Below are 18,081 nucleotides of genomic sequence, written 5' to 3'. Positions count from 1 at the left end.
CTTTATTGGACTGTGGACACAACCATGAGCGCTGGGTTCTACAAGGCACTTGACGGCTTTCCAAAGTACTTTGAACTCAGTTTTCCCCGCATGCCACTTATGCCTGTAGACTTTAGAATCTGGAGTGAGAAATAACTCTATACTATCTTATTAAAAAACAAAAAAGCTAAACCCTCCCTTGAATTCCCCCCTCCAGGTACTACTCAATTACTCAGGTGCACTTCTGAGCAAATTTCTCCAAAGAGTTATCTCTGTTCCTGTCTCCACACCCTCTCCCTGCTTCTCTCCCATCCACTCATACCCATCTTTTGTCCCCATCACTCCAATGACACTGCTCTGGCTGCCTCTGCTCTCTTCCCAGCCCCTACGGCCTCAGCAGCACCCACGTCCTCCTCTGACATCGCTCTCAGTGTCAGCCAGCCCAGGATCTTCCCCTGGATCGATGGCTCTCTACCAGCCGCAGCTGACTGTCAGGTTTCACGACTCCTGTCACTGAGCTCCTGACTTCAACATGCCACAGCCTACTTACCTCTCTCCCCCAAACCTGGAGGGCTCATAGGCAATTCAAATGAAATTCAGGCAAAATAGAGTTGAGTCCACCATCTGCCCAGCTGCTCTGGACCGGGGAGTCACCCCGACTCATCTGCATCTGATCCATCAGCAAATTTTGTTGAGTTTACCTTCAAAATAGGGCACAGTTCTGCCCACTTGTGCATCCAGCCTGGCCCATCATCTGGCCTTCTGACTTGGCCCCACCCCCATCCATTCTCTACATTCAATGGCTTCTCTTTTTTTTTTTTTTTTTTTGAGGAAGATTAGCCCTGAGCTAACCTACTGCCAATCCTCCTCTTTTTGCTGAGGAAGACTGGCCCTGAGCTAACATCCATGCCCATCTTCCTCTACTTTATATGTGGGACGCCTACCACAGCATGGCTTGCCAAGCGGTGCCATGTCCGCACCCAGGATCCGAACGGCGAACCTTAGACACCGAACATGCGAACTTAACTGCTGTGCCACCGGGCTGGCCCCTCAATGGCTTCTCATGGGATTTAGGAAAAAAACACCAAAAAACAAAACCCAAAGCAGACTCCCTGCTGTGGCCTAGGTGAGTAGGGGTGTGGGGTGGGAGGTGCCGTACAACCTGGCCCCTGCCTATTTCTCACCTCGTCCTATCCTGCCTGCTCCTAGGGGAGTGCTGCTCCAGCCAGGGTGGCTCCCAGCTGTTCCTCCAGCACAACCAGCCCCCACCTGCCTCCAGGCCTTGATAGTGTGCCTGGAAGGCATGTCCGCAGCTCTTACCAGGGCTCATTTCATCATTCTTCAGCTCTCAGAGAGGCTTCCCCCACCACACCATCTAAAGTAGGTTCCTGTTTCCTTCCATCACAGACCCTCATGGCCCCTAACTCTGTGGCATAGCCTTCTTCATTCTTCTTACTTTACTGTCTGGGCATCGTCTCCCCGCCTAGACCATGAGCTCCCTGAGAGCAGGGCTGCGTGTCCTTCACCAGTGCAGCACCCTGTGTAGTAGGTGCTCAATAAACCTGTGACGTGTTGAACCCATATATAGTTCCCAGAGGCTTTCAAGCCAATGAAGCCCTCCAGATGATCCCTTCCTCCTCTCATCTCCTCTCCCGCTCAGGTTTTCCAGCCATGCCTAACCAGTACCCTAACCAGATACACTTGGTTCCCTCTGCCTCCGTCCTCTTACCCCAGACTCCTCAAACGTCACTGATTCCTTCTATCTGTACTGCCCTGTCCTGTTGCCCTTGCCTTCTTTGGAGCCTTGGCAAGCGTGGCTTCCTACGCTATGCAGCCGTCAGCTTTCCCTGGAGTCACCCGGGTTTTACAAGCTTCTTGGGGCTCCCACTGCCCAGGGTAGGCAGCCCTGACCAGCGTTCCTAGTCCCTTACAGCCCTTCTCCAGCTGCAGCTGCACTGCCCCCTCGCCGTTACTAGGAGGAGAGATGCTGTTCCCACACTATTCCTCCGGTGATGCTGTGGGACCTGGGGGAGGGAACATGGCCTCCACAGGCCTCCCCTCTTTCCTGGGGGACATGTTCAGGCCCCATAGATGGGTGAGAGGAAGACTCTTTGGTACCCAACATAGCATTAACTCCCTTCCAGGTGTCATCTACCCCTACTGAGAGAAAGACCCAGGTTCCTGTAAGGGCAGCCAGGAGGGCAAGGAGCCCTGTGGAGGGCCAACAGGGACCTGCTCCCCTCAGAATGACATCTGTCTGCTGCGCCCCGCCCCCGCCCCAGCAACCCACAGTCAGAATCTAGCACCAGACGGAGGTCTAACGGCTCTCTGCTCCATGATTCTATCTGGCCAGCAGACTATCGGGTAGGAAGGTTCCAGGATGGCCCACTATCCTCACGTCAGGCTCCTCTGCTCTCTGGCCTGGGTTTTACTTGCACACCCTAGCTTCTCAGCCAAGAAACCCCTGGCAGACAGATATCACCAAACACTGACCTACTTTCACCCACTCCACTCCCAAGCCCCCTAGAGATGCTTGCCCACCACCCCACTGTGTGCGTGGTGATGCCCAGTGGCTTCCCCTGGCAGGACCCTCCAAGGTAGACACATGTCATGTTAGAACTTCCCAAGAATTGCTAAATGCAGATTCCCAGGTTGGGCCCAGAGATTTTCACTGAGTAGGTCCTATGAGGGGGCCAGGAATCTGTATTCCCAACAAGTTTCCCTGGGCATGCTGAGAGATACAGCAAGTCTTGAAACAAATGCTGCAGGGATGGCCCCAAATCCCCCCCACCCCATCTACTCCCAGGCCCTACTTCATTTGAATCCCAATACCAGCCACCTGAGGCCTTCCAGCTGGTGACCCTAAGAGTGGAGGGGGGGTCTTCCCCCTCCCCCTCCTGGCCAACCTTGCCCTCCTTGGCCATTCTGTGTACCCCATGTCCTCCATGCATGGCTCTCATTCTTACTGGTGCCCCATGTCAAGGGGCTGCCCAAGGTCCTGCCTCAAGCCCACCATTCAGGGCTGACACTGCCTGTGGCCCCAAATTCAGACCACCCTTCGCAGGAGCTTCAGCGCCTCACAGGAAGCTGGAGGCACAGGGTAGGGAAAGTTAGGGGGAAGGCGCAGGGCAACAGCCCTGGGCAAGACCTCCAACCTCTGGGTCTCTGATCATTTTTATCTATAAAACAAAGAGGTTGAAATGGAGTCTTTTTAGCTAGAAAATTCCATGAATTGTTGGTTATCAAACCATCTTTCCTCTTCCTGTTGTCCTTATTTTGCTATTATTTGTCCATTCATCCAGGCATGAAATTTCAGAGTAAAGATGTAAAGTTTCTTAAAAATGTGAAGCCATGAGAGGAAAAAATTAAACTTCTTTATTGGTACAGGAAGAACAGTAGTAATGATTGTAGGATAAAATGGAAACATATACTTTATTTGGTTAGCTTTGTTGTTTTTTTTTTACAGATTTGTAGTCATTTACTAGTTTGACATAACATTTATTGACCCTGATGCAATTTTTTTTAACCAAATTATTTTGGCCGGTCAATTTTGCAATGCAGAGGCCTGGGCAAAATAGGAATAATTTATGAATAAATATTTATTTTTCTTCAAATTTTTGGAGAATGAAACAAAAAGTTTTTGGAACTGTTTCAAAACGTTAGGTTTTTTTCCACTTTGGCTTTTTCCACTTCCACCTTAGGTCATCCCCTTTGCTCTTGTCTGATTAGTCATTTTGTCTTGTGAATTGTTCCTTCAAAGTCTCTCTCGAGTTGGTCCACTTCTCGCCTCCAGCAATGTGGGGCAGCAGTCCAGCCCTCACAATTACAGTCTACATAATCTTTCTTTTATTTAGGAAGAAAAGATAACTCAAACAGGCTCCCAGGGAACACTGGTGTCCCTGGGTGTGCTGGGGCACTATAGAGCCTTTTCTCTGTCTGCAGGGGTGGGGGTGGGGGTGGGGGGGGGGAACGGGACGGGACAGGACAGGGACCTGTCTTAGTGGATAGAATATTTTCAATATGAAATTTTTCTTCCCTTTGTTAAAAATCACCACTCCTATCACCACCACCACAACAGAAGAAAATTTGTTTGCTCTCACTGTACTAGAAAAGACTAGCAGAAAGGAAAATTTTAAAAATCAAATAGGTATCTGATCTTAACAGAAAAAGCTCAGAAATGGCCTGTAGGGGGTTGTGCACTACTGGTCTAGGGGAGCAAGCCCTTCTTTGGGGGACCCAGCTCCTAAGTGGTGTTGGGGGCCCTTGTAAGTGCACAGTGACCCTTGGCCAGGCCAAAGAGAATACTCCTGACCATTATGACTGATTCAGGGATGGGACTGTGACCCCAGCCTTTGGGGCTGCCTCTGGAGAGGAAGATTGGGTCTTGCCTTTGGGGTGTCGGGGTTGCTGGTGGCCTAGAGGAAGCTAATTGGCAGGGGAGAGAGAAGCCACCAAGGATGGAGAGAGGGCTCTGATCACACATGAGTGCCTGGGCCCAGCTAACTTGAAGCTGCTATCAACCTACTCTTCTTATAGCAACCAAGCCATTTCCTTTCCGTCATGGGCTGGAAGTGGGGCATACATGGTCATGTTTTCTTTGGTCATGACTATTCCTAGACTGTATGATAGAAATTAATACATCAGTATTTCTCTCTGCTCCTCAGAGAGCCCTGATATTTTCAGCAGCTCCACCCAAGACCCTCTGCTACAAATCACTTTCCACATGTCTACCCCACCAGGATTCCCTGATTCAGGGGCGCTGGTCTGTCAAGCATGCCCACAGGTTTCAGGAGTCCCCTGCCCCTACTGTGGGCTCCAGGTGGGGATGGGCCCCCTTCCCTGGTCCCCAGGCTTCCTGGCCTTTAAGTCATCCTGGCCCTTAAAGACTATCCAGCCGGGGAGCCCTTTGCCCTTTACTGTCATACCTACCTCCCTGACACTTCTTTGGGGGTAATTCCCAAACCCTGGCCGATCCCGGAAGGGCAAGCACAGGAGTCCACCAAGATTCAAACCTAGCCCTGCAGGATGGGGGCGGCGGGAGGCTCTGGGGAAGGCCGTCCTGAGGAGGGTGATACTGCTGCTAACCTCCCGCCCCCTATTCTCCCGGCCCCTGCCAAGCCGTTTTGCATTTGGTTTGTACATGACTAATCCACCACATAGAACCTCCAAACGCAAGACCACCACCCCAACCCACTGAAGGAAGCTGCCTGGGGAGGCTGCTCCATCCTCCTTGGGCCAGCTCCCAAATCTTCCCAGTGGGGCATGTCCCTTGTCCGGAGGCCCCTGCGTTGAGGGTGGGACAGGAAGCAGGGTCTCTGTGGACGCGCTGCGTCGCGGCGGTGTCCCTCCCTAGTCAGCCCTTTTCCCGAAAGGGCAGAGGTCCCTCCCCGCAGCCCGAGTTGGGGACAAGAGTGGCGCCCCAGGGGTACGCGGCCCGCGAGGCCGCCGGAGGAGCCAGGGCCCCGCCGCAGCCCCGCGCCGCGCAGCACCGGGCGCCGAGGGCAGGTGGGCGAGGGGGGCGGGGCCCGCGCGGGGGCGCACTTGTGCCCGGTCCTCCGCGGGCTCGTGCACTCGGCCGGCCTGCCTCGGGACGTGAAGAGGCCGGGAGAGACAGCGGGGGCTCTGTTTAACCGGCCAGTGACTGGACCCCCGCGCCTTGGTCGTCCTCCATCTGTAAAGCGGGACCGAGCGGCCGCTCGGCGGAACTTGGGCCGGGACTGAACGAGCCGACAAGCCTGGGAAGCAACGGTTCCTGCGGCAGCCTGGCCGGGGCGGCGCGGGCCGCGAACCCATCCCGGGCCCGCCGGCCCAGACAGGCTTCTCCAGGGACGCCGAGGGTGCGGTGGCGGGGTTTTTCCCCGGGGCTCCGGAAAACCCTCGTGCCCACAGCGGGCTTCCTCGAGCCCCTCCTCGGGTTCTGGGACTCGCCGAGAGTGCCTACCCCAAGGGTGGTCTCCTCCTAGCAATTTCATTCCCCACAGGCCGCTCTGGAGTCTGGGGAGGGGAATGGGAGCTCCAGCGAAGAGGCATCCCAGGGGAGGCTGAAGGAAGGTCCCCAGTGCCAGGGGGCGGGCCACCTCTTCAACCGGGCCACCTCTTCAACCCGATCCCGCCGGGGCTGCGTCTACAGCGACAGGCAACTCTGGGAGGCCTTGCTCGTTCAGTGACAGTTTATTGGTCCTTAGCATTACATCTCATTACCAAGGTAAATTCACATACACAACTGCGGGTAAAAACATGTAAAATAATATAAAAATAAATTGAAGGCTACTTTTATATATTTACTGAATTAAGTAGTGTAATAAATACTATAATAAGCAAAAAGCTTCAATCACACAATTCAGTTTCACTGAAGTTACAGTAGTGTTTGTAAATATGAGTTTTAAAATTTAAGTTACAAATATTAAAGCACTGAAAAACTAGTATAAAAGTGAATTTTGGCACGTAAGTGAGCTCTTCTGTCATTAGTATTTGACAACCTGGGATAATGAGGAAGCCATTTCTCACCTACTTTTTGAGGTACAACTATCCAACTAGGTCAGCAACACGGCTGGAATACTTAACAGTTTACAGTCTTTGAGTTAATTTTTCCCTTTTGAGAAGCCCAAAGAACAACCCAGAGCTTATTACTGTGCAAAAATTCTCCAAAATCCTAATAGAATTTAGGAGGAAACTATTTCTTGTGACCTGCAGGGCCCAGTGTCCAGGCCCCAGGTCAGAGAGCCCCCAGGGCCTGGTGGGGGCCAACTACACTCCTTGCCAGTGGCCCCTTCCTAGGGTGATCCCTTTTCTCCAATTTCTGCCTCCTCTTTCCAATCAAAAAAGGAAAATCCCACATCAAAACGTAAAATAACCCATAACTTCAGCGACTTCAAGATTATCACACTCACTCGGTGATAGAAAACTGAAGCTGCTAGTAGGAAAGTTGGCAAAAAGCATGTAAGCCCCTGGAGGACTTCTGCCCGTTCCTAGGAAGCCACAACCCAGGTCTCTGTTGAGTCCCTGGTATCCACTTCTAAGGTCAAAATCTAAAACAGTGTCATAGCCCTTCTCCTGGAAACAGCCTAAGACCCTGTCCCTCCACCTGGAGGAGTCAAGTGGATATTAAACTTCACAGTCAGAACCCAGAGGCCCCGCAGGTTCCGGAAGAGGCAGTTCGGGGAGGAGGCATCCTCCCGGCCTCAGTCCTCAAAGAGCTCACACTGTGCACAGCTAGGGTGCTTCTTCACCAGGGGTACAGCAAGTGCACCCCAAAGAATGCCCTTTCGCCAATGTGCCCCTTCACACTCCTGAGCAGGCTGAGGAGTGTCTATGGAGGCCTCAGCCAGTTTTGCCCTTTTGGCTTTGAAACTTAACGTTTTGACCTTTTTCAATCACAGTTTCATATTCAAGTTGAGGTAATCACAGTTTTCCCTCTAAGAGGAATTGGGACAGTGGGGCAAGTTGGTGAGAGAGCATTTCTATGGACAATGGTCAGAAATCGAGACCACCACGTAGTAGTACAGCCCCACGCAGTGGGAAGACCCGCTTTTATGCGCGGGCTCCGACCCCTCTTTAAAAACTCTTTTTTGCAGCAGCCAGGAAACGGCTCGAGCTCCTACATCTAGAGCTTTCATTTAAAACTTCACAGCAACCCTCCTGGAGGAAATGGCCTATGATGCCCCCCCCCCTCCCCCCCCCCCCCCCTTTCTAAGGCTGCTCAAGTTTGAGTTTTTAAAAAGAGCTCGGTAGAGCTAAAGGAAGCTACAGTAACTCATTGCTTATTTCATCAATTGCACTTAAGATCTACATTATTGATTCTGAAGCAGAGGAAGGCCCATTGTGGACCCCAGCCTCTGGCCAGCTGGAAGTGAGGGCTCCCAGACTTGGGCTCCACACCTGGGCCCTTGTCACCAGCAGATTTGGGAGCTGGGACTGGAGCACAGCGGCCTTTTCAGAAGCCTTTCTTCATGCAAGATTTCTTATGCGATGGTATTTGGAGTTTTGTTTGTTTGGCTTCAAATACAAACTGTTTTTTCTAATACAAGTACATTTTACTGACAAGTTCTTAACAACTGCTTTACTACTTGCACACAGACCAAATGTGCTCTATCCTGTCTCTGACTCCCCTCTGTGCCAGGGACCTTTCTCAAAAACCCCTCTACATTACTGAAAACTTGGCTGGTTTTGCCTATGTGCTTCTTCCTAAGGCATGCAAAAAGGATGTGAAATTCAGGAAGCATTTACAATCTAGGCAGCCAAGGTGCTGAAGTCCTAACAGACATCACCTAAATATCATGCCTGTAACCCCCCTCCCCTACACAAATTCTGGAGGTCAGGCATGGGACTCACTGTAATTCCCGTCTGCTTTGATGGTCCAGCTGAGAACAAAGCCACTGGAAGGAATTCTAACTTGGATATTGGAATTCTTTGAAATTCCTGGTCCTCAGGAGCCGAACAAGTCCAGGGCCAGCAACAATTCTTGGGGGCACAAGTTTCCTGAAGTTTGTGGCTGAAAACCAGGCCTTCTCTGGCAAGGCTGAAAGAAAGGCTGGGTGCTGGAGACTGAATCCCCTTCAAGGATGCCCCACAAGTGATCAGAGCCCAGGGCTTAAGACCAAGCAGTTGCAGGATGCTCCCCACAACAGTGAGGCAAAGCATCACCAGGGAGTCTTGACAGCAGGTTTGCTCTTGTCCCTGAATTAGGCAAAGCAGAATGATGCCATGAGGGGAGCTCAAAACCAATCCTAAGGAGACTGCTTGTGTCAATTCAAAAGCCGCATGCTTCTGGAGAGTAACATGCCTTTCCCCTCAGGTTATTCCATAAGGGAAATCCCCTCATTTAGAACAAGCTGTTGACCTCGGCCCAAGCTGCTGGCTCTGTGGCTTGGGCTTGGGCATGGCTTGTGCTGCTCCCCCCAGGACTGGGCTCAGGGCCAGCAGGGCCAGTTCCTTCCATGGAAGGGGCCTAAGCAGGGAGGCAGGCACTCCACTGGGGATAGGGCTCTTCTGGGGCAGTGTCTGAGGCCTGAGGCCTATGGTGGCCTGGCTCTCCAGGTGTGGCCATGGTTTGGGCAGCCAGGGTTCCTTCTGCATCCCAGCAGTTCCTCCTTACAATCCAATCCTCCTCTCCACCCTTGCACAGTGCCTCAAGATCCCAAAGTAGATACTATTACCAGAGACCCAGAGATCCTGGAAGTCTGCTCATCCTCCATGAGGACCCCCCTCCCCTCCCAAATCAGTGGTGCAGGTGATGCTCTTCAGCACTGTACACAGAATAAACACAACATGCACTCAAGCCAGCACACAAAGGCTAAGGAGAACAAAGACAGCCCCTCCAGGGAGGGGCCTCCGGGAGAGCTGAGGTTAAGACACCCTGTTTCTAAACGTCCATTTCTAGGGTGGACATTCTGCAGCCTTCCTCTAGGCCTTCTGTTCAAAGAGGTCATGATATTCCTGCTGCTCTAGCTCACGGTTATACTTCTCGATTTCCCGGTTGGCTTCTTCGACGTAGTCATTCATGAACTGGTCCATGACTGGCATCCTATTAAGGAAGAAAGCCCTGAGCCAGGAGGACAAGAGAGTCTGCTGGGATCTGTGGGCAGGTGAGGTGCGGGACACCGAGGTGGTGAGTGCCCAGTCTGCACAGAAGGTACCTGATGGGCTCTTTTTATATACTAGCAGCACCACATCTGCAAAGAATGTGACAGGGGTTGGCACAGGGTCCTTCATGAAGTCTTAGAACTGAGCCCTCCAGCTTTCATTAGCATACAGAGCACCCCGTCCACCTTTTCACAGATTAACTACTGTAATCAGGCCCAGTCTCCAATGTGTAAATTAACACCCTGATGACCACAGAACTCAGGATATCATAACAGCTACATTTAAACTATAGCCCACAGAATAACATCAGCAATCACTGAATGAAGGGAAATGTAATTTTAATGGCTCTAAGAGGCCAGAACGACAAGTCTGCCTCTGTGGCTTACTGTGTGTTCCCAGAACCCAGCTCCTCCATGGGCTGGGCTGCGGCAGCTCTAGAAGACACCCTCTTTACAGCCAGGCTTCCATACACCCCCAGTGTCACTGCCCCAGATTCCAAGGATACGTGGGTGAAAATCAGTCTTGTCACCAAAGAAGTTGACAAACTGGGTGCCATTATAAAAGTAGCCTGCAGGTAGGGGGTCCAGATGGCGTTTCACCTATAGGAAAAAAGAGTCCTATTAGAATTATCTGACTGCTTTCTATCATTCACTCGTGCATTAAAAACAAAAACAGGGCCTGGCCCCGTGGCCAAGTGGTTGGCTTCGCGTGCTCCGCTTCGGCGGCCCGGCATTTCGCCGGTTCGGATCCTGGGAGGGGACATGGTGCTGCTTGTCGGGCCATGCTGAGACAGCATCCCACGTGCCACAGCTGGAAGGACCCACAACTAAAAAATATACAACTACTTACTGGGGGGCTTTGGGGAGAAAAAGGAAAAATAAAATCTGTGAAACAAAAACAAAAACAAAAACAACCGAGGCTATTATCTTAGCAAGATAGCCCACTCTGCCCCGTGGGTGGAAGGCTCGATGTGCCAGGGAATTACCATCTCCCCCACCTCTCAGGGAGGAACTCTGGGAGTTCCTAATAGGATTAAGCTCCAGCTGTCCACAGTGGTACTGGTTTGATAACACACCCTTTGTTGGCTGTCTCCTCTTTCTTTTCCTACTTTCCCATTTCCTATTAGTGTCTCCTAGAATCACTTACAAAACAACTACCTGCACTCATATCCTTGTACAAGGTTTGCTTCTGGGGGAATACACACTACAAGGACTGCCTTCTGAGGTGCCCACTCTGTCCTCCCCAGGGGCACCCAGGATCACCAGGGTCCTGTAGGAGCTACATATGAAGGGGCCTTCCTCAAGTCCAAAGCAGGAGCTCCTGGGGTCCCAGAGGCCTGCCCACCTGCTCATTACTGGGACTGGTGACGGAGCCCATGCTGAGACCTGGACTCTCTATCCCTTTCAGCCTTTGTTCCCAAACCCATCAGGAAAAGACCCCATTAGGCATGGGACCTGGGGCAGAGGCTGGGAATCAGCCTGGAGGTTAGGAGGCTCATCAGGAGGCCTCCTGTCCTGGCCTCAAGATTCTACAACATGCCCATGAGCAGCTTTTGGATCTAGATGGTTTTTCCAGAGCCCTCGTTGGTTTATCTAGGACAGAGGGATCGGGGGAGAAAATAATTACTTTAGCTGCTTGAACAGGGTGAGAACGCAGGGCTGCACATCACCTGTTCCTCCCACAAGCAATGGTTCTCCTCGATCTTATGCCCAGGTCACACCAGAGGTCACCCTGCCCTCGTCACTGGGGCAAGGGACAGATGGGCTGAGATTTCTCTTCACCCAGCTTCCCTCTGTGGCCTGAGAGAAGCAAGACCTTCGGCAGGCCTTAAAAATAGCCCCTTATTTGTAGGAATCCTAAAGGGAATTCTAAAAGATGGAGCTGCACAAGCCTAGAAGGTCAGCCTTGGGAAACTGAGGGGCTTAGGCCCCCAGGGCAGCGTACTCACATGGATATTCCTGATCTCCTGCTGGGTCAGCATCCCTCTGGTCTTCAGGGCTTTCCTCTGAGGCTTCTGTGCAGAGATGTAGGGAGGGGTCAGGTCCCAAAAGAGCTGATGGAGTACATGGGTGGGTGAGGGCTCAGGGCTCTGGGGGCTAGATACATGACTAAGATCCCAGTGGAGGGAAAAGCACAAGTGCTGTCATGGCCTGGACACAATATCCTGCCTGTCTGCCCCTCAAGAAGACTACTTTCCCACCATAGAGCCCTGTGCACCAGGGGAGAACATTTGCAAATAGGCACGTTCCACCTCTGTAGATTCTCAACCCTAAGCGTCACCAGTGACAGACATGCAGACAAAGCAATAACCTGAGGTCCCATGATCAAGCACCATTTAGGAGTTTATCCAGGTGAGTCTGATAAAGACAAAGCCTACAGGCAGCCATTCCTCAGTATAAAAGACAGGTCCCAGCTGAGCATCTACAAAAGACCCAGGCCCCAGCCCACTCTATTTCCAGAGTTCTAGGATGAGCTAAACCTCTAAGGCTGTGCTAAGAGGCTTAGCACCCAAGACTTGAGGCATATTGAAGGATTTTTAATTTTTAAGTCTAGTCTGGGTTTTACTTTTCTTTGTGGTATCGGGCTAAAGATGCTTGTGTGCATTTATAGGCAAGTCTCCTTTTCCCCTGCACCTGTCTCCAGGGCCTCAGGGCTCACTGCTATCCATGCTTCGAGTCTTGGTTTGCAAATAGCTCTAACCATATCTTTGTTGTTTCTCCCTTCTAGAAAGAGAGCCCAAGTACAAGAGATTCTAGGCTCAGAACACAGGAGTCTTTGAACTAGGTTCAGTTAAGAAAAGACATTTTGAGTTTAGAATACCAGGTTGACCAAGGGTCCACATGGAACAACTAGGTTTCACTTAGGTCCTAGTTAAGCAACCTAATAACTCCAATCTGCCTTTGGAACTAGAATTGGAATTGGCTATGAAACCAAGTCTGCCTTGAATTTGCCCTGAGTGGCTTCCTCCCACTCTTAAAGCATCCTTGCAAGTTCTGGCTGAGCCTGTCGGGGCAGACCAGTGGAGAGGCAGCAGGCAGGCAGTGGAGCCTCTTTCTCAAGGCCAGCAACAGCCCTGACAAGTGCTCATCATATCTGTACCAATCTGTCTGGGCTTTGGCAACCACCTGCTTCGCTGACTGCCGCAGCCAGTCCTTGATGCTTTCCTCCTTCAGGGAGCAGCCGATGAACACGAGGTAGCACTCCTGCTGCCCGCTGCTGTCTTGAGGTGTGCTTCGGGAGTCGGGCGGTGGCGTGGGTCCTTCCAAAACTGGTATGATGCTCAAGGAATTGGCTAGAGTGTTGTGGCAGACCTCCATGGTTCTCTCAGAGTCTGCAAGGAGAACACATGTCAGTCCTTGAGACCCTGCCCTCACAGGATAAGTTACACTATGACTGTATAGTGTAGATGGCTAGGGACAGATTCATGAGACATATGCAAGAGGGAAAACTGACATGACTGGTGGCAAGTTAGAAAAGATGAAGAGAGAAAGGAGCAAAATAAGTTTCTAGGTTGGCTGATTCAGTGATCAAGTGGACACTATTAACCCAGAAAGGAACTAAAAATGAAAGCCTTCTTGGTAGACGTGGAGTGGGTGGGTCTCAGCAGAGACCTGAGAGGCCAAGGGAAGAGCGTATGTCATCAGTACAAGTGCTGCAGGAGGGTCACAGGGATGGGAACAGTAAAGATGTGACCGGGTTTATAGGCTGAGGAGCTGGGGGCTAGACTGACTGGAGACACAAGAAAAGGGCAAGGTCCTCCTAAAAGGCAGGATGAAAAAGGAATCCAGAACAAAGAGAGGTTAAGCTTCAACAAGAAAAGGGTCAAGAATAGGTCTAAATAAAGGAGAAAATGGGGTGATGATTGGGGAGAGGGAAGACGAAGGCATTAAGACCTCTGAATCGGGGCTGGGGCCGGGTATGCTGTCTGTCACAGGCTGAGGGAAGTGGGCAGGAGTCAAGGGCTTGAGGAGAGGGGCCAAAGTTTCAGATTCAGTAAGATAAATTAGGCCAAAGGACCTGGAGACCTTGAGAAATTCTTTTATACAGGCATTATCATCTAAATCTCGCATCTGAACGCAGACAGCCCCATGCTTACAACTCTTAGTGGCTTCCTACAGCAGATATTGATAGTTGCCTGCGCAGCATCCCCCTTTTCCTCCAGTACCAATTCCCCATGGGTGATTGGTCCCAGAAGCCACGGCAACTCAATTCTGGCCAATGAGAGGAGAAATTTGCTGAGGAATTGATAAGGATACCCACGGGAAGAGTCAGCCTCTCCTGTCGGCTGGATGTTGTTTCTGGATGTGGCAGCTAGACCTACAACACTACCTGGGAACCATGAGGGGCGGGAACCTGAGAACAAGCTGACACATCAAGCGCGGAGGAACACAGAGACGCTCGCTACCTGGGTTTTCAGTGGCCTTGCTACCCTGCCCGATGTCTTGACTTCTTGTTATGTACCTAACACCTGCTAGTTGAGTTGGGGTTTTCTGTTATAATGGCCAACAGACACACTCTTTCCCCTCCCTCATCCTAGGCCCCAACCATAGGAAACCCTTTTTGGTTCTAGAAGTGTGCCCTTTTTGCCTCAGGTCCACAGCTGTGCCTTTTCCCTGGAATATTCTCCCCTTTCTCAACGTTGAATAGACCAACTACTTCTTGTTTTGAGGCCTTCTCTAACTCCCAGCCCAAGACAGAAAGACTTTAGGTCACAAGGGCTCCAGAAGTGTAAGGATGATAAACAGGCCTAGTGGACAGAAGGGAGGAGAAGGCAAGTGGAAGGCTTGAAGATTTTGGCAGAAACAGATGCGGAGCTGGAGAGCTCAGCATTGGGATAGCTCCTGGTGATAGATCTGGGAGCAGGCCACCGATGGCTCAAGAGGGGCGGGGTGTGAGTCTCTGGAACAAGGAAGTCAAGGAGCTGTGAGGAGAGGCTCTGGGCAGGCCATCCAGGGGAAGGCCAGATCTTCCACTGTGGAGCAGAAGGACCTGGAGAAAAGGGGGTACTTGGCAAACAGAGGTGACTGCAAGAGCCCAATGGTGTAAGGCTCAGAGGGGAGGGTTTTTGAAAGAGTCTGAGGGGCATCACTGGTCTGCAGAGTACCAGAGAAGACTATAAACTCACATTGTGAGATGTGAGCACTCCACAGCGTAGGGCTCCCAAATCCAACCCCTCAGTTACCTGAAAACTTCACTTTGCCCAGGATGTGGTAGATGTTTCCAGAGAAGGGACTTGGCTTGATGGAAGACTGAATTGCTGGTGGAACAAGAGAACAGGGCTGTCACCCACCTGGGGAGGCCAAGTTAAGGGCGGCACAGCTGGCAGGAAAGACCCTAGTCTAGGCTGCAGGGTCCACAGGTTCTAGCCCCACCAGCTCCTCCCCAGTACTTCTGCCACTGTTCCCAGGGGTGGGAGACTCCTGGGTCCTCAAATCTCTCTGCCTGTTTTTGGACCCCCAAACGGACAGAATACTAAAATGGTGCCAGGAAGCAGGGACAACTCTAGGGTCTGGGACATGTCCCAGCCAAGGCTTACCTTTACACTTGGCTACAAAGCGAGTCTTCTCCAAGGGACGACCAAACCACACACAGATCTGAACCATTAGTGGAAAGACTGATCCAGCATCAAATTTACCGTCATACCTTAAAAGGTTTAAAAATTATAAGTAAAAGTAATTGGGGCTTTGAGTGTTATTTTATACTATTTTGGCATGAACTATGTATCATTTATCCTATAATATTTGAATTCTCTCTTACTTGTATGCCATTTTGTATACAAAACACTTGTTTAAACGTGTATATGTCTGTTTCCTCTTGAGGTTGGAGAGCGTGGTTGCCCCATTAGAGCAGGAAGGTCCTAGCACCTTAGACTAGAAGTTCTTTGAAGCCAGAGACTTGATCTACCTTTGAAGCCTGCCAGTGCCCCACCTGAGATTAGGTGATACCCTTGGAGCGCTTCCTCAGGATCCCCTCCCACCCGCTTCAGGGCTCCAACTATGCCCCACGGTCACTGAGGGCAGCTTAACAGACTGCACATTTGGATGTGTAACATTCCCTCCAGAAGGAACTAAAGGGCTGGGTCATCTCTGCTCTACTTTCTCAGTTTTGAGTTCAGCAGACATAGTGCCTGCTATCAACTCATTAAGAACACGGCCATATTTAGAGCACTTAAACAAACTTTTAACTTTCCATTATGGAAAATTTCAAACATATGCAAAGATAGAAGGGTAGTATAATGAACTCCCATCACCCAGCTTCCAAAGTTATGGAACTGTGATTCTTTCTTTTGAATTATTTCCTTGAGAGGAACCTACAGGATTGGAATCAGTCCAGGAAAGGGTGTAACCATCTCATGGGTAATAAACGACAACACCCCGCAGCAGTAGCTGAGTATTTCAACTGCACAACAATTCCCGCTAGCAATGATTATTCTAGATATTTTTGGTTAAATGTAATAGGTGTCAAAACAACAGTGAGGCATCATCTTACATCTCTGAATGTTACTGACATGGAATTCTGTTAACGACAGTTGCCATTTATACTTTCTCTTAAGTGAACTGTTCACATCTATATGGACGGGGTTACTTTTCTTTTCTTTTTTTTTGAGGAAGATTGGCCCTGAGCTAACATCTGTGCCCATCTTCCTCTACTTTATATGTAGGACGCCTACCACATCATGGCTTGTCAAGCGGTGCCATGTCCGCACCCGGGATCTGAACCGGCGAACCCCGGGCTGCCAAAGCGGGATGCGCGCACTTAACTGCTGCGCCACCAGGCCAGCCCCAGGGTTACTTTTCTTAAATATCTAAACAAGATTCCCAAATTTTAAATTAACCTTTTGCCACGTTTGACACATTTCCCTCCAGTCTATTGCATTTTCTTATTAGTTTCCTATATTTTAAAATAGCACTGCAACTTTGAATTTCATATTGTTAAAAGTATCTTACTCTTTGTGGTTTCTTTAAAGTAAAGGTGGTGGGATAACATTTTTGCAAGACTGACATGTTCTTTTTGCCTTCTCCCCAACCAAACAAGTCACTTGGAGACCATGGGCTTCTCTGGCTTCCTTGCTCAGAGCCTGAATCCTTAGGGAAATTTAGAGGGGCCAAGGGAAGAGCAAAAGGGTTCCTGCCAGACTGGAAACAAGCCCTTCTACCAGGGGAGGTGGGGGCGGGGTCGATGAGAACAGAGAGTGTTGTGGGAGGGGAACGGCTGAGGATCTGCACAGCACAGAGCTGAGTACGTCGTGCAGCTAAAACCTGTTAACTCTGAGGTGGTGGCCCTGATCCAAGGAGGGAGGGGAGTAATGTATACGGATAAGTAGGAGACTGATGGCTGCCATCTTGTTAAAAGATCAAATTATCTGATTCCTAGGAAGGGACTCAGAAGAGAGGGTCTGAAGGGTGATTTTGAGGCCCCTCCATCTCTGATTCTCTACAAGGACTGATCTTCCTGGTAAAAGGAAGGTTTCAGACTCTAGACTCACCTCATACCTGGCTCTCTCCTGGGTCAGTCTGCCTCCAGGAAAGTCTGTGCCCTGAGCTAGGTTCACGTGCACCATGCCCAGAATGAGTCAGTATGGACTGGAGAATGGGTGCTTCCCCAGGCACCGGGTGGAGATGGCAGGAGTCTCGAGACCAGATCCAGAAGTGTGGGCGGCAAAAGAGTCAATAGCTGCAGCCACTGGAGAGAAGGGTTTTACTCCAGAAGCTCCATCTGTTTCTTTTTAGCTAAGATATAATTGTCTTGTTCAGGTATAAGGAATGATCCACTTACCCACTGTTTTAAGCAAGTTTGGTGTGACTCAAATCAGAGGTTCCTTCTAAGAATATGCCTGAAAACCTTTAGTTTTACACACTGATCTTCTGTTTTACGTTTTTTTTTTTTTTTTAAAGATTTTCTTTTTTTCCTTTTTCTCCCCAAAGCCCCCCAGTACATAGTTGTATATTCTTCGTTGTGGGTCCTTCTAGTTGTGGCATGTGGGACGCTGCCTCAGCATGGTTTGATGAGTAGTGCCATGTCTGTGCCCAGGATTCGAACCAACAAAACACTGGGCCGCCTGCAGCAGAGCGCGTGAACTTAACCACTCGGCCACGGGGTCAGCCCCCTTCTGTTTTACGTTTTTTAACAACACTGTACCATCAGTTTTTTGCTAGTACAAAATACTGGTGACGTAAGGGGTGTTGTGGAGCATGTAGAAAGGTGCCTAGGGGAAGTGAGTAAGGATAACAACGATAATCCAAATCAACATGAGAGATTAACTTTGGCCAAGCTTTGCTGACTGTCTTCCCCTGAACCTTCGACAGAGCAGAGACCAGTTACCCATTCTACACAGGGACAAGTGCAGCACAGTGGTTAAGAGGACAGGCTCTGCACCCACACAACCTGAGTTTGAAATCCACCTCTTTCACTTACTAGCTGTGTAACTTTGGACAAGTCATTTAACTCCTTGCTGCCTCAGTTACCTTATTCCTAAAATGAGGGAAATAATGGAATCCACCTTGCAGGCTCAGTTTGAGG

At 50.4% G+C, this 18,081-nt stretch overlaps 1 protein-coding gene across 5 annotated transcripts in view; it reads right to left on the bottom strand.

Moving 5' to 3' along the window:
- Positions 1 to 6,135: 6,135 nt before the first annotated feature.
- DNAAF9 (dynein axonemal assembly factor 9) overlaps positions 6,136 to 18,081 on the bottom strand; it is a 165,756-nt gene continuing 153,810 nt past the window's right edge. For 3 of the 5 annotated variants that reach the window (XM_046679049.1, XM_046679052.1, XM_046679050.1), the window contains 6 exons: positions 15,098 to 15,204; positions 14,744 to 14,818; positions 12,687 to 12,892; positions 11,510 to 11,614; positions 10,067 to 10,160; positions 6,136 to 9,494 (listed from right to left, as the gene is read on the bottom strand). In XM_046679049.1, coding sequence (XP_046535005.1) covers positions 9,382 to 9,494; positions 10,067 to 10,160; positions 11,510 to 11,614; positions 12,687 to 12,892; positions 14,744 to 14,818; positions 15,098 to 15,204 — 700 coding nt within the window. In that variant the 3' untranslated portion in view covers positions 6,136 to 9,381. The remainder of the gene's footprint in view (positions 9,495 to 10,066; positions 10,161 to 11,509; positions 11,615 to 12,686; positions 12,893 to 14,743; positions 14,819 to 15,097; positions 15,205 to 18,081) is intronic. The other 2 variants (XR_006891119.1, XM_046679051.1) reach the window with 2 other exon arrangements.

This window comes from Equus quagga, chromosome 12 (genome assembly GCF_021613505.1).
Source record: "Equus quagga isolate Etosha38 chromosome 12, UCLA_HA_Equagga_1.0, whole genome shotgun sequence".
In the NCBI taxonomy this organism is placed as follows: domain Eukaryota; kingdom Metazoa; phylum Chordata; class Mammalia; order Perissodactyla; family Equidae; genus Equus; species Equus quagga.
The sequence above is the reverse complement of the archived record's forward strand: the minus strand, read 5'-3'. Positions and strand labels throughout refer to the sequence as shown.